This window comes from Lactuca virosa, chromosome 6, assembly GCF_052849685.1.
Source record: "Lactuca virosa cultivar CGN04683 chromosome 6, Lactuca_virosa_CGN04683_v6, whole genome shotgun sequence".
Taxonomy (NCBI): Eukaryota; Viridiplantae; Streptophyta; class Magnoliopsida; order Asterales; family Asteraceae; genus Lactuca; species Lactuca virosa.
In genome coordinates, this window is record NC_136431.1 from 261,453,623 (window position 1) to 261,468,355 (window position 14,733).

Here is a 14,733-nt window from a genome sequence, read left to right on the forward strand (position 1 = left end):
TTCTAAACAGTCCAGTGGAACACTAGCAGGCTCGCAACCTGTAGGTGTTTATTTGAACTGTGTATTCACCGGCTGTACTCTAAACAACCCATTGACATGTATTTGAGTGGATTCTCGAAAACAATATTGTTGATAAACGAGATAAACCTTGGCGACTATGAGACTTAGTGCCTAAACCCTGGCGACTATGCGACTTAGTAACTGTTGTATAAACCCTGGCGACTATGAGACTTCGTGCCTAAGCCCTGGCGACTATGCGGCGTAGTGCCTGTTGAGTAAACTCTGGCAACAATGGATTTCGTGCCGATTCCTTAGGATGATCCTTAGGAATGAATGAACAAGGGATAACTAATTCTTAGGGTAGACCCTTAAGAGTAAGGAAGATAATGGGGATGGGTAGTTGGGTTAACTGTTTGATGATTAAACATAATAATTATATTATTGTGGGTTGAAAACCCTATGTACTCACCAGGTTTCCCAACCTGACCCACTCAAGCTTATTTGTATCACAGGTGTCGATATGAAGCTACTTTACACTGAGAGATTTAAAAGAGATGTAGATCACTAGTGTAAATGAATGTAAGTTCTGTTTATGCTTATGTTTCTGTATTGACGATGACATCCCAAATGTTTTAAAATGAATAAAAATACATTTCTTCGGAAATGCTTTGATAATATATTTATCATGTTTTTTTGGGAACAAATTCCGCAACATTTTTATTAAAAGAAGTACTCTGATTTTTATAAAGCATAAACAAAATCGGTATTTTCTGGCCGTGAAAATGGGGATGTCAAAGTTGGTATCAGATCATTAGTTTAAGCGAACTAGGAATAAGGATTTATTTCTAAACTTAAACTTAGAATGCTAAGCGATGATCGTGAGGAGTGTGTCTAGTATATTTGTAAGTCCCTAATCTGCTTGTGTATCAATCAGATCCAATTGATGGTGCGGAATCCCAATCAATTGGATGATGTCAGATCAAATAGAAGAGAAAGAGAAGAAGAAGATGATGAATCTTGAATGTATTGATTAGAATGAAGTTACCTTACACAAGATTCACACACTTACACACACTAAAACTCCTTTCTCTCTCTCTTGGTCGTACACTCCTTTTCTGTTCATCAATCCCTCCTCAACCACCTAACACCTATATATATATATACTTGGGGAATATGGGCCATAAATGGGTTTACGGCCGTAAACATCCATTGGGCCGTAAACACCCACCTGGCCGTAAACCTGACCGTAAACTCATAAAATATTACATAAAAATACAATTGCTCAGAAAAGCAAAGTATAAACCATAATTTTGATCCAATAATCTCCCCCTTGGTTTATAGCTTTCTTTTCTTAATTGACCCAACAAGCTCCCCCTAACAAGTAGCTGGCTTTTCTTGTCAATCTTCATCGAGAGCTTGGCTTCAACATTAATCTTCAAATTCTTCACGACTTCAAGATGAACTTGATGAATCTTCAATGAATGGCTTCATCTTGAGCAGTTGGGAATTTCTTCAGGATCTGGCTTTGAACGTACGTTGGGTAAGGAGGCTTCTTGATAAGATTCTTGAAAGATAGCGCTTTCAGCTTGAGAATCTTCAGAGAGAATATCAGAGAGAACAAATCTTCTGGATCACTTCAGCAGGTTCAAGATAGCAACAGACTGGTTGAGGAGGCTTCAATGCAATCTGTCACATAATCTTCAAGTACAGCTTCACCTTGCTACTAGGGTTGAAGGATTGAATGTTGAAAGAATAATCTTCATTTCTTGCTCCTTCGAATGAGAATTCTTCGATGATCACGGATGAAGCCTTGGCTCAGAAATCTTCGACACAAACTCCATGAGTTTCATCTTCACCTCAATTCACTTTTCAAGACAAAACAAAACTAAAAGAAAATTTAGCACACAATATTTTTGGGTTTTTAATATTTTCTGAAAAAGAAATAAAACAGAATTTTTTTTTTGATATTTGTTTGGTTTTCAAAATTTTTAATTCTCCACTAATATTTAAATTAGAAGAAAACTATGAACAAATTTAACAAAAATAAAAATGATATTGATGTGCACGGAAGTACCCACTAATTTTAATATTTATAACCTAACAAACTTAGACTAACTATGCATTTATAGGCAGTGTACCTAGTCAGATTACAATATAGCTTGGGTAAGTCGGGTGTCGATCACAGGGAACGGTGTTATTAATTAATCTATTTACTACTAAATTAATCTAATTATTAACAAGCTAAAAAGGGTTTTATCTGATTTTTCAAGATCAGACTAACTTAACTCAAATTCAATCAATAATTAAAAACACACTCTTATCCAGTTCGAATCCACTTCGTCCTTATGGCTAGCTAATAATTATGGATTATTAAGTTGGTTGTTATTATATTAGTAATTTAGGTCTAAATTTACCAATAGTTAATTAATTCATGTAAAACTATGTATGGTCACACACAATTAAACATAGAACCAATTATGTTTATGAATATGCTATGTAAGATTTATCATGTAAACACAATTATAGTCATAATCTATGTTCTCTAGCACAGCAAAGTTAATTACTTCAATTACTAACTAAGATTTTGGTTGATCCTAGCTCTAGTAATTCAATGTTCACTAAATTACTAGGTTATCAAGCTCATGCAGTTAATGGTCACTAAACTATACATAACATGAATTTAAATAACTAAAGCAACAACATAAGCATGTTAGGTAACAATAAATCAAACACAAGCAATTCACCAACTAAATAAATCCATATAAAATTATGCTATTCATAAGTTAGAAGCTTCATCTAGCTAGATAAGAGTAGCTAGATTCAGCTGCTCATAGTAGCAACTAACACATAAACACAACTCAAATAAGAAAACATGTTCATAAGGATCAAACAAATAACTTAATTATGAACTTTTACTCTTTTGGTGTTGAAAACCCTTTTTCCAGAGCCTTACTTCTGTTGTAAATCGTCTCCTGGAACCTCTTCCTTCAGCCAAAAGTCTCCCAAATCGTAATGGGCAAAGGTATTTATAATATCTTTAAATTTCCCGTTCACGTCGTGAGAATTTAAGACTCACGTCGTGAACTTCGAGATAATCGTGTTCGGCAAGGATTCCTTCACCCGAATGCTTATCTTCTAAAACTCTCTACTCATGTCCTGAACCATGAACTGTTCACGTCGTGAGTACGTCTTTTGGGTGTTTTTTCGTTCGTTTTTTTCAAGCCCCCCAAAGTTCCAAGTATTGTTACTTCCGGTCCCTTTCTTTGAAAATACTTTTATTTGGCTGCACATAACAATTTATCCTTATAAGTACCATAATTCTGTGCAAATAACCAAAATATTTAATAAAATATATATCAATATTGCCTAAAACTATGTATAAATATGGCAATATCAAAATACCCCACACTTAGGCTTTGCTTGCCCTTAAGCAAATCTACTTATTTAAACTTAAACCTTCATCACTAGCATTACATAGAACAATCCAATTCCAGCTCAGCCATTATGCCAAGACCTCAACGCATGCATTTGTGTCTAAATTTTTTCCTAAATGACCCCCCCATACTTTAAATACTCACAATCTTCATAAACAATTGCCCATTTCTTTCGAACAATGTTCATTTTATGCAACCCTCCGAATCCATCCTCAGAGAGCTTTCTAACCTCAAGATATTTTTGTAAAGCTAGCCAAGCATACATAAACTAGAGAATTACAACTTTTTAGAAGATACCACAACTTGGAGCTCTTGAATTCTTCTTTTCTTTAATGTTTGATCTTTCACTTCATTGAATTCACTTCTTTCATGATTTTTGGCATCTTTAACTTTTGATTCTTTAGAACTTTGATCTTCTGATCTTCAACTTTGATAGCTCCAATATTCTTCAAGAATTTTTACTTTTCGGTAATTTCTCTCTCTTTTTTTTTACATGTATAACTCACTTTTTTTCTTTTTTTTTCAAAACCCTACATGCTTAAGCAGGGGCGCTTAACTTCAACCTTTATTGGTTAAGACATATCTTTCCTGGATACATTTCAGGTTTAGGCTGCTAAACATGTTGCATTCCTCAAACTAAGCAGGGTTATGTTTTTGTTCCATGATTTCACTAAAATAAGGGAGGCCACAAATGCATTATAACGTATATCGGCTCAACTAAACATTTGAGCTCTTATCGGATCACTCCACTAGCAAGTACAGTTCAAATTATTACTACTAGATCCAATTAATAAAAATTTTAAAATGTACCAAATTATCTATCAATCATCTTCATCCTCCTCGTTTGCTCCACTAGTGCCCGCCACATCTCCTCCATGTCCTCGATACTCCGTCCACCTCGGGCAAATTGGGTAATGATACCCCAAATGAGGCGGCTGCTCCACCCCAAGGTGTCGAACCACGTTCTCCATGGTACCCCCAATCCAGTTGACGCTCAATGATAACTGGTCAAAATACCCAGCCATATCATTCCCAAAAGGTGCTCCTACCATGGGTGCGGGTGGATGCATTGACTGTCCTCTCTCTCCTCTTCCTCTCACGTTTCTTCTCCTAGGTCGTGGCTGTGGTTGTTGTTCTGGTTGTGTATCAGGCTGCTCATCACCCTCATTACCCTCATCATCTGAAGGTACCATTCCCCAATGCGACCCAAAGTTTCTGACAACCCGTATGGTCTCCAAATACCCCATGCCAAACTCATGCTCATCCACACAACTCATGGAACGAGTAATATTAGGGACAAGAAAATGATATGAGCGGGCCAAACGCGTAATAAATTTCCCTCCACAAATAGGGCTCCCCGGGCGAGAACTAGCTGCAGACTCGGCCAGAAAACGTGCCAAAAAAATACGGAATGTTGCAACACACTCCGGGCTGCAAGATACACCATAAGAAGAACAGATTTTGCTTTGTTACTTTGTCTCCATGCCTCCTATGATTGATGGAGAATGTGATGAAACGATGGAGTAAGCGGTGGATAGGGGATCGAATACTACTCTCGGGAGACATTCCGGAATTAAAAATCCCGGATGCAATATTATGCCAGAAAGCATATCCAGTGACACCCTCCGTGTATCCTCTAGCTGCGTCACTCAAGAACATACCAAATTTGGGAGTCATTGCCTCTTGTCGATCATATATTCCAACCCTCCAAGCGAATTCAACGAGGCTGCACTCCCGATACTCACCCCCTAACCGGAATACCAAAGCTTGCGGCCAATGTGGGTCTAGGACAGTCTCCTGGAATGTCACTGTTGAGAAAAACTCAACACAAAATTCCTTATACACCCACTCTTGGATCCGAAATAGGTTCCCGACGTCCCTCAACCGCGTCCAATTGATTGTAAGAGCAACAACAATCTCTCGGTTGTAGAGCCACCCTAATTTGTTGTTCCATCGGGTCAAGATGTCTCGGGACATCGTTGTGGGAAAATTGTAAAACGGGTGTAAACCTGCAACTCCAAGAGGTGCCTCCCTTCTAGGACCCATTTCTGCAAAAACAAGCAACAAACACAGCCAAAAGAAACAACCCACAAGTTTAGAAATAAAAGAAACAGAAAACTGTTCAGCCCAGAATTCACGTCGTGAATTCCTAAGAATTCACGTCATGAGTTCGTCATCGATGTCAAATTCTGTTCTGTTCCTGTACAAATCGACCAATACAATGCTGAGGGTTTACTCCTATGTTATTTTCAACCATAAATCGTGTACATTCCAAGGCTAATTCACGAATTCTAGGGCATACATTTCAACTAACTAACAAACCCTAAACCTAAGTTCAACTATTAGAGAAGAATTAAACGTAGTACTTAAGAACCATTACCTTAGATTGAAGTATTACGTAAGCAAAAAGGAAAATAGAGTGGTTGTCGGCCAATATCGAACGGAGGGGACCAGCTGCCGCTTTCACTTCGTGAGGAATAAACAAAGTGGTAGGTCAAACTGATTCCTTATCCTTTAATCTGTGGTCCCGAATAATTTACAACTCACGTCGTGAATCCATAATGGTTCACGTCGTGAGTTTTGTCTGGACTCTAGAATTGGGCCATTTAAGTAGGAAGTGGGCTAAGGCATAAAAAATAGTTATCATAAAATATTTATGCCCGTATTCCATCTGAATTCACGTCGTGAATCCGAAATGGTTCACGTCGTGAGTCCTTTCTGATCATGAAATTTATTAATTTCTCCAAATTTAATTTTGTAAGATATTCAATAAGTATTACCACTTGATTTTAATGACTCCTTATGCAGATAATAATTCGGATGACATGATCGACTTCTTAAGAACATGCTAAAAACTAAAAAGAAAAAGAAAGAAAATGCAAACCAAACTCGGGTTGCCTCCCGAGAAGCGCTTCTTTTTGAGGAGTCTTGAGCTGGACTCCATGCCTCCTACGTTGAATCATCTGAAGAGTTCACCACCAGGATCTTTTGCTCCTTGAAACGCCTCTTGTAAGCTTGAACACATCTTTTATACGCATTTTTCGAATTTTCCTTTTTAGCTTTGACCTCGTCTCCATCAAGCTTGCGTTTGGTCCCTTTAGTTTTTATCTTGTCTTCATACTTACACTCCATAGTATCCTTTTCTTCCTTTACCACTGGACTTGTTATGTTTGATGTAACCTCCTCTTCATCACTCGTCATCTCATCATCTTCCTTGCTCACCCAAGAAGTTGGATTCGTGTAGGCAATGACTTCAACTAAAAATGGAACAGATGGTCTCGGTTTTGTTCTTTTAACTTGTTGAATTGTTTTGATTTCTTCTTCCATTAGCTTCTCTAATTATTCAAGTTCATTTTCTTCATCAATGTTGAAAACTTCTTCTCGAGCATGATTCCCTTGGAAATCATCTTCTATTCCAAAAATTTCCTTCTCATCCCCAACTCTCAAGGTGAGCTTGGATTCGCGTATATCAACAAGAGTTCCAGCAGTGTTAAGTAACGGGCGACCAAGAATAATTGGGACATTGGGATCTTCTTTCATATCTAAAACCACAAAGTCTATTGGAAAAACGAATTTTCCAATTTTCATGAGAATATCTTCCACAATGCCCCGGGGCCGTGTCACTGAACGGTTTGCCATGTGAATAGTCATCTTTGTAGCCTTCAACTTCTGAATATTTAATTTTTGATAAAACGAATAAGGCATCAAATTTATGCTAGCCCCAGAATCGGCTAAAGCATAAACCTTCATATTATTCCCAAACTCACATGGGAGAGTGAGTCGTCCAGGATCCCCCATCTTCTTAGGTATTTCTCCCAACACAGCTTTTGATCTTTGCTCACTTAGAATCACCTTAGAATTCTCCTTTAATTGCTGATGAGTGTCTAACAAGTCTTGTAAGAACTTAGCATATTCTGGAACTTTTGCAAGTGAACCAATAAAAGGAGTATTGATAGGAATACCCTTCAATTTCTTGATAAACTCCAGATGTTCTCTCTCCAGTGGACTGAGATTAGCTCTAGACGGGAATGGCAAATGTGGTTTATAAGCTGGAACAGATATCGATTTCTTCTGTTCAGACTGAGCCCACGACGTGAGCATGGCGGGCTCACGACGTGAACTGGGTATTCCAGCAGATTCTTCAATTTCGAGCTTCGGCTTCTTTGGCTTTGGATCGGGCTGTTGTGGCTCCACTTCTAAGGCTTCTAGGAACTCAGAAATCGCCTCTTCTTCAATATCTATGGCCATTACGTGAGATTGGATTTTGTTTTCAGGATTTTTCGGGAACATCTTCTCATTAATCAAAGTGGTAAGTTGACCAAGTTGTACTTCAAGGTTATTGATGGAGGCTTGCTGATTCTTTATTAATGCTTGTTGATCTATCATCATTTCGTGATGATTCTTCAATATAGTTCTTTGTTCTTCCATTGCAGTGTCAGTAGCATCGTGTCTTTTTTCTGAACCTTCCATGAATTTCATCAACATGGTCTCTAATTCTGATTTCTTCTCAACTGGTGGTTTCTCTCTTTGGTAGAAGCCTCGGCCAGTTTGCCTAAATTTCTCTTCTTTTTGCTTCTTGTATTCTTCGTAAGGCAGCCACTCTTTCTTTGGTTTTCTCCAATCTTCATCATACTTGTCCCCACTTGAGTAGCATACTTGAGCTTTCTTGTTTCCATATTCATCCATATTGCAATCCTTTGTCAAGTGTGGGCCACTACATCTCTCGCAACCAACTCGAATTGCATGAATTGATTGGTCCAATTGAGTCAATCTCCTATCTATAGTGTTAAGCATTGCCATCACAGTAGCCATCTCTTCAGTTTGTGTACCTCCACTGCCTTTTATTCCATCACGCCTTGGGTTGTGATACTCACGAGAGTGCCTTGAAAACTCTTCAATCAACTCCTTGGCCTGATTTGGGTTCTTCTTCGTTAGTGGTCCTTGCGAATCAAGGAGTTGTCTAGTCATGACATTCACCCCATCATAAAATATCGACATCTCTTGCTGAATATTGAGGTCATGTTGAGGACAATTCCTTAACAACCCCTTGTAGCGTTCCCAGGCCTTGTATAATGACTCCCCCGGATTTTGCTCAAAGTTGGCAATTGCCTTCTTGAGTTTAGAGATTTTGGAGGGTGGACAAAAATGATCTAGAAATCTCTCACGCAATTGGGCCCATGTGGTGATTGTACCAGGTGGGAGTGCCTTCAACCAGTCTTTTGCTGCTCCCTTGAAAGTGACTGGTAGCATCCTTAGCAAAGCTGTCTCCCTTGGGATATTAGGAGTATTAAAATAATCCGCAATATCGTTCACCTCGTCTAAGTGTTTGAAAGCATCCTCGTGATCCTTCCCGTAAAATGGGATATCCTTAAGTGCAGTAAGGATATGTCCCTTCAACTCGAATGTGGCATTGGCAGGAATCGTAGGATGTACTAAACCCGACCCCACATCATCTCGAATGCGCTTCTTGTAGTCCCCCATGGCCATCTCATCAATGTTCGCCATTTTGTTCTCCAGCTCGTTCTCGGGTTCACTTGTTTGTAATTCAAATTCAGGCTCTGTATCGTACGCGAACTCGGCTTGGACGGGTATTTGATCTAAGTGTTCAAGCTTGCTCTTGTTCTTTGAAGATGAACTTGACTCCTCCGTTTTCTTCCCTGACTTCTTTGAGAACACTGATTTGAATTCTTGTAAAGGTGTCTTCTTTGGTGTTTGATCTTCTTTCACGCTCTTATCCTTCTTTTTGTGAAGTGTAGACTCGGGATCTTCAAGTGGTGGTACCAAAGGTGTGTTAGTACCTCTGGTCATGAACTCCTGAAATGAAACTAAAAGATAAAACGTAAAACTGAACTAAGAAAAATGAACTGAAATAAACAAAACTAAGGACTTCAGTTCTCACGTCGTGAATCTTACACGTTCACATCGTGAGTCCTGTAATGCAGAAAAAAATTAAAACAGAAAAGTAACTTTTTGCAGGTTTTATCCTACAAAAAGGATCGATTAATTTAAAGCAACAAACTAATAATTAACTAAGCCGTTCCCCGGCAACGGCGCCAAAAACTTGATGTGCACGGAAGTACCCACTAATTTTAATATTTATAACCTAACAAACTTAGACTAACTATGCATTTATAGGTAGTGTACCTAGTCAGATTACAGTATAGCTTGGGTAAGTCGGGTGTCGATCACAGGGAACGGTGTTATTAATTAATCTATTTACTACTAAATTAATCTAATTATTAACAAGCTAAAAAGGGTTTTTATCTGATTTTGCAAGATCATACTAACTTAACTCAAATTCAATCAATAATTAAAAACACACTCTTATCCAGTTCGAATCCACTTCGTCCTTATGGCTAGCTAATAATTATGGATTATTAAGTTGGTTGTTATTATATTAGTAATTTAGGTCTAAATTTACCAATAGTTAATTAATTCATGTAAAACTATGTATGGTCACACACAATTAAACACAGAACCAATTATGTTTATGAATATGCTATGTAAGATTTATCATGTAAACACAATTATAGTCATAATCTATGTTCTCTAGCACAGCAAAGTTAATTACTTCAATTACTAACTAAGATTTTGGTTGATCCTAGCTCTAGTAATTCAATGTTCACTAAATTACTAGGTTATCAAGCTCATGCAGTTAATGGTCACTAAACTATACATAACATGAATTTAAATAACTAAAGCAACAACATAAGCATGTTAGGTAACAATAAATCAAACACAAGCAATTCACCAACTAAATAAATCCATATAAAATTATGCTATTCATAAGTTAGAAGCTTCATCTAGCTAGATAAGAGTAGCTAGATTCAGCTGCTCATAGTAGCAACTAACACATAAACACAACTCAAATAAGAAAACATGTTCATAAGGATCAAACAAATAACTTAATTATGAACTTTTACTCTTTTGGTGTTGAAAACCCTTTTTCCAGAGCCTTACTTCTGTTGTAAATCGTCTCCTGGAACCTCTTCCTTCAGCCAAAAGTCTCCCAAATCGTAATGGGCAAAGGTATTTATAATATCTTTAAATTTCCCGTTCACGTCGTGAGAATTTAAGACTCACGTCGTGAACTTCGAGATAATCGTGTTCGACAAGGATTACTTCACCCGGATGCTTATCTTCTAAAACTCTCTACTCACGTCGTGAACCATGAACTGTTCACGTCGTGAGTACGTCTTTTGGGTGTTTTTTCGTTCTTCTTTTCTTCAAGCCCCCCAAAGTTCCAAGTATTGTTACTTCTGGTCCCTTTCTTTGAAAATACTTCTATTTGGCTGCACATAACAATTTATCCTTATAAGTACCATAATTCTATGCAAATAACCAAAATATTTAATAAAATATAGATCAATATTGCCTAAAACTATGTATAAATATGGCAATATCAGATATCTAACTTTAAGAGTGATTTGGGATCAAAGTTTTTAGACAACCTTTATCCGTTTATCAGTACCTCTCCCTTCATGAATAGATCTGGTCAATCGCCGGTATTGAGGTCCACTTAAGCACGAGAGATTGTGGCAAAATTAGAACATACTATAAGTGACAAGACAATGTGATCCTAAGTTCCTAGATAATATTCCTTAAGGACCATTCAGCTGACGACGACCAAAGATATTGTTGTCCACCTAAATTGAGCAACGAGATCTACAGACAACCTAGTGATTGTTCAATTTTAAATGTACTAGAACATGTTTCCCGTTTCCTGACATACCCCAATAATCAGGAACTTCCAAAGTACTCCTTACTTTAGGTGAGCAGACAATTATTATGAGAGAAGTCAGATTTAGAGTGCATATGCTATACACCCAGGTCGGATCTCTTCCAATCTCACAGAGGGTGAGACATATGACTAACCAGATTTAGAGGGATTGAGAAGTAGAATGGTGCATATGCTGTGTACCAGGTCGAATGTATTTCAATCACGAAAAGGAGACAACATATGACTAACAGACAGGAAGAATTGCATAGATAGAAAATGCAGAGAAATAGAATTGCATATGTTGCAGTCCAGGTCGGATGTATTTCAATCAGGCAGAGGAGGCAACATATGACTAACAGAAAGAAAGCAAGAAAATAATTTCCTTCAGACCTACTTTATCGGAATTCCCTAGTCGCCCCATCAATACCGGAATTAAGGACAAAATCCGTACATCGAGGAAGAGTTAAACCACAGTTCTAGATACATATTGTTTTAGTGTGACCGGTGGATTATCATGTATATCTCCCTGCTCAACCTATCTGAGCGTCGTATTGTCAGGCTAAATAGATCTATCTAGGTCAAGATTTTTTCAAGTCTCTAGATTCCTTAAGTTCATTAATGCCTAGTCAAGTCCATTTTAATCTTTCGTGCCTACCATCGCATCGAACACAAAGCCTAGACAATTCAGATCCAGTCCCTTACACGGATTCAGATTGCCTGTTATCACATGATTATATCACTTCCCAAAACATCTCCCTCAAGCACATTTCATTAACAACATATTTTTGGATTTTCTGATTTTCTAATGTTTTTGGTTTTTTTTTTTTTTAAAAAAAATTCTAATTTTTGTTTTGTTTTTATTTCTCCCCCTAAATTTGTGCATAGGAGAGAAACGAAAGTAAATGCACAAATTTAAACTATCCTAAAACAAAAATTAGTCTTTAAAGCGAACCAGCTTAAGAAAAACTCAGGAGTATAGAGAAGAAAACTCAAACCATAAGTCACCGATTGAATTTGCATCCAGAAGGTCTGAGAACAGCACGCGTAATCTCAGAACAAATTCAAAAATTCTTCACATCGTTAAGCACTAACCCCATGAGTGATCCCTTCCTTTCTTCCCTTCCCGCAAAGGACACATACTCCCAAACAAAGTTATGAATGCTGTACATTTGAGAGATGTCTCCTATCATCTGCCAGGAATAGCCACTACCAACAAACCGAAGTCTGATGATATGCCTCCATAGCTGCTCCGACACAGAGCGGGATTAGTTGGTCTTTGGAACCCAGTCCATTTTGAAACTGGGTCGACCTTTGTCATCTACGCAAGATACATTCTCCCATGACATGTCTTGTTTATCACAAACAGAATATGTAGAAATATTAGAGTCATTAGTTGATTTGGGAGATTGAGCTTTCAGAACCCATTTGTAGTTGGGTTTGACCCATTTCTTTTTCGATCTGATGGGTGGCTCAGTACTTGCTTTTGATCTTGATGTCGGCCTTTGAGATGACTTTGATTTTGGCTTCACGGGTGCATCTCTTGGATTGGACTTCTTGGCCGGCATACCCTTCTTGTTCTTGGGAGTAGATTTCTTGGCCTTCGTGGCATTCCAGTCACCAATGTCTGATTGTGACCTTGAGGGGTTTCTTTTGGAAAATCTCCCTCTTGGCGCGTTCTGCCACCCTTGTGCATAGTAGGGAACGTATGCGCGATTAGAACAATTTCTGGCAATGTGTCCAGGTGTTTCACAGTGAAAACATGTCTTTTTCTTCACTGTGAAGTTGTTTCTTCCTGCCCCTGGTGGCGTATCCTTGCCTTGTCTCTTATTTTTCCCACAAGCATAATTATAACAGACACTTTGTTTCACTGGAATTGGTGGCCTGTATTTCTCAACAGCAGGTTGATCAGAAGCAGCTGAGTTCGAAGCAACAGATTCAGAGTTCAAGGAGATGTTGGTTTGTTCAATGGTTTTCTCCTTGTTCTCATCCTCTGCTACTTTACCTGCATATGAAGTAGATGTGCTAGAAACAGGAACATCAGTATTTTCAAACAAATCATCAAATATGTCAAAAAAATTTAACTCAACATGATCCAGAGCAAAAGCATCACAAGATGTATCATTGATTTTAACATCGGAAACAAAAGAGTTATCATTTGAAACAAAAACATCAGGTTCAGACTCAGTTTTGTTATCAGAAACAGATCCTTCAACTTCGTGCTTTGCCTGATCTAAGGATTGATCTGTATGGGAAGTAGAAACGTTAGTACTTTCAACATTAATAAATCCTCCTGAAACAAAACCAGATGGCTTGCCATAAACCATGAATGGTTCGTTGGCAATCTCCTCTTTCGTCAAAGGGTGATACTGATATGTATGATTAAAAGGAGGAGGTACATTATCGTATCCTAAACCCTTTTGCTGGTTTCGTTTGAACTGCAGGCAATGGTCAATCATGTTGGCAACTACCTCGCTTGATACATCAAACTTTTTAAAATCAAAATTTACAGTTTCAAATTGCCCTTTTAATGTATCAAGCTCAGTAATTAACTCAGCATTCTGTCTCTTGACATAATCATAATTTTCACATTTGTTACTGTAGTCTTCCTGAAGTCTCCTAAAGTCCTTTATTTTTGTTTCTAACTGGTTCTTTAGGGGTTTCTGTCCTTTCCTGAGTTGATATCCTTCATATCTCAGGTCCTCAACTTCTCTTTATAATAAATCAATTTATTCCCGAAGAAATTTAATCGTAGTTTCACAAGCTGGAGTACATGAAACTTCATTTACCGAAATGGATTCGAAACTCATTTTTTTTTTTAAATTATTTGACTAAAAAGTCAACCTTAAAAGTCAAATTTAAAAAGTCAAACTTAAAAGTCAAACAGAAAAGCCAAACTTAAAAGTCAAACCGAAAATCTAAATTTGAAAATTTAAAAGTTAAATGAGAAAGTCAAATTTTAAAGTCAAAGGTCAAATTTTAAAAGTCAAAGTCAAAATTTTAAGTAAAAAGTCAAAAATAAAAGTCAAAAATTAAAACCTAAATTTTTTGGAAGAAAAAGGAATTTAAAAATGAAAGAAATTGATTTTTGGGGTTAAAAGAGTCAAATTTCGAAAGTTGGAACCAAGAATGACTTGTTTTGAATTAAATTTCGAAGGAGTGAAACAAAGTGTCCGCTAGTCGAGTTGGTAAAGCGCTGTGTTGATCAACAAGAGGTCCCGGGTTTGATCCCCGACACCCTCAATTTCGCTTCACTTTTTTAAATAAGATGATGTGCGAACTTCGGATCCTATGCGAGGCTGAGAAGCGATGCGAGGCCGGAAACCGAGGCGTACACGTGCGAGCCGATGCTGACCGTGAACCACGGACCGAACACGTGACCGTGAACTTCGGACCGTAAGCTCGCACCGTAAACCTCGGAGGGCCGTAATCTCGGACCGCAAACTCCGGGGCCGTAAACTCGGGCCGTAAACTCCGGAAACCCTAGCTGCTGGCCGTAAACGCCGCCACCCCCTCGCTGGTTACGACCAAAAACAGCGATTTTTGCCCCTTTTTGCTCCAAAAATCGATCAAAAACCCGTT

The 14,733-nt window shown here is 38.0% G+C and overlaps 1 protein-coding gene and 1 non-coding gene across 2 annotated transcripts; one reads left to right on the forward strand and one right to left on the reverse strand.

The window, feature by feature from the left end:
- Nucleotides 1-6,773: 6,773 nt before the first annotated feature.
- Nucleotides 6,774-8,939, reverse strand: LOC145122486 (uncharacterized). Its single transcript, XM_079058085.1, has 4 exons — nt 8,544-8,939; nt 8,091-8,438; nt 7,287-8,006; nt 6,774-7,103 (listed from the first exon to the last, which is right to left on the reverse strand). Exons 1-4 carry the CDS (start codon nt 8,937-8,939, stop codon nt 6,774-6,776), a joined length of 1,794 nt encoding a protein of 597 aa, XP_078914211.1.
- LOC145123097 (small nucleolar RNA R71) lies at nt 8,449-8,555 on the forward strand. The gene has a single exon (XR_013714976.1). It is a non-coding gene; the product is annotated as a small nucleolar RNA R71 (small nucleolar RNA).
- Nucleotides 8,940-14,733: the final 5,794 nt, after the last annotated feature.

What these genes read in the sequence shown, in the direction of transcription:
- LOC145122486 (XM_079058085.1), bottom strand. Translation starts at nt 8,939, where the DNA reads ATGGCGAACATTGATGAGATGGCCATGGGGGACTACAAGAAGCGCATT. An exon ending in AAATCTCTAAACTCAAGAAG is followed by an intron (nt 8,439 to 8,543) that starts GCAATTGCCAAC and finishes CTCAATATTCAG; the next exon opens with CAAGAGATGTCGATATTTTA. An exon ending in ATGGAAACAAGAAAGCTCAA is followed by an intron (nt 8,007 to 8,090) that starts GTATGCTACTCA and finishes GAATACAAGAAG; the next exon opens with CAAAAAGAAGAGAAATTTAG.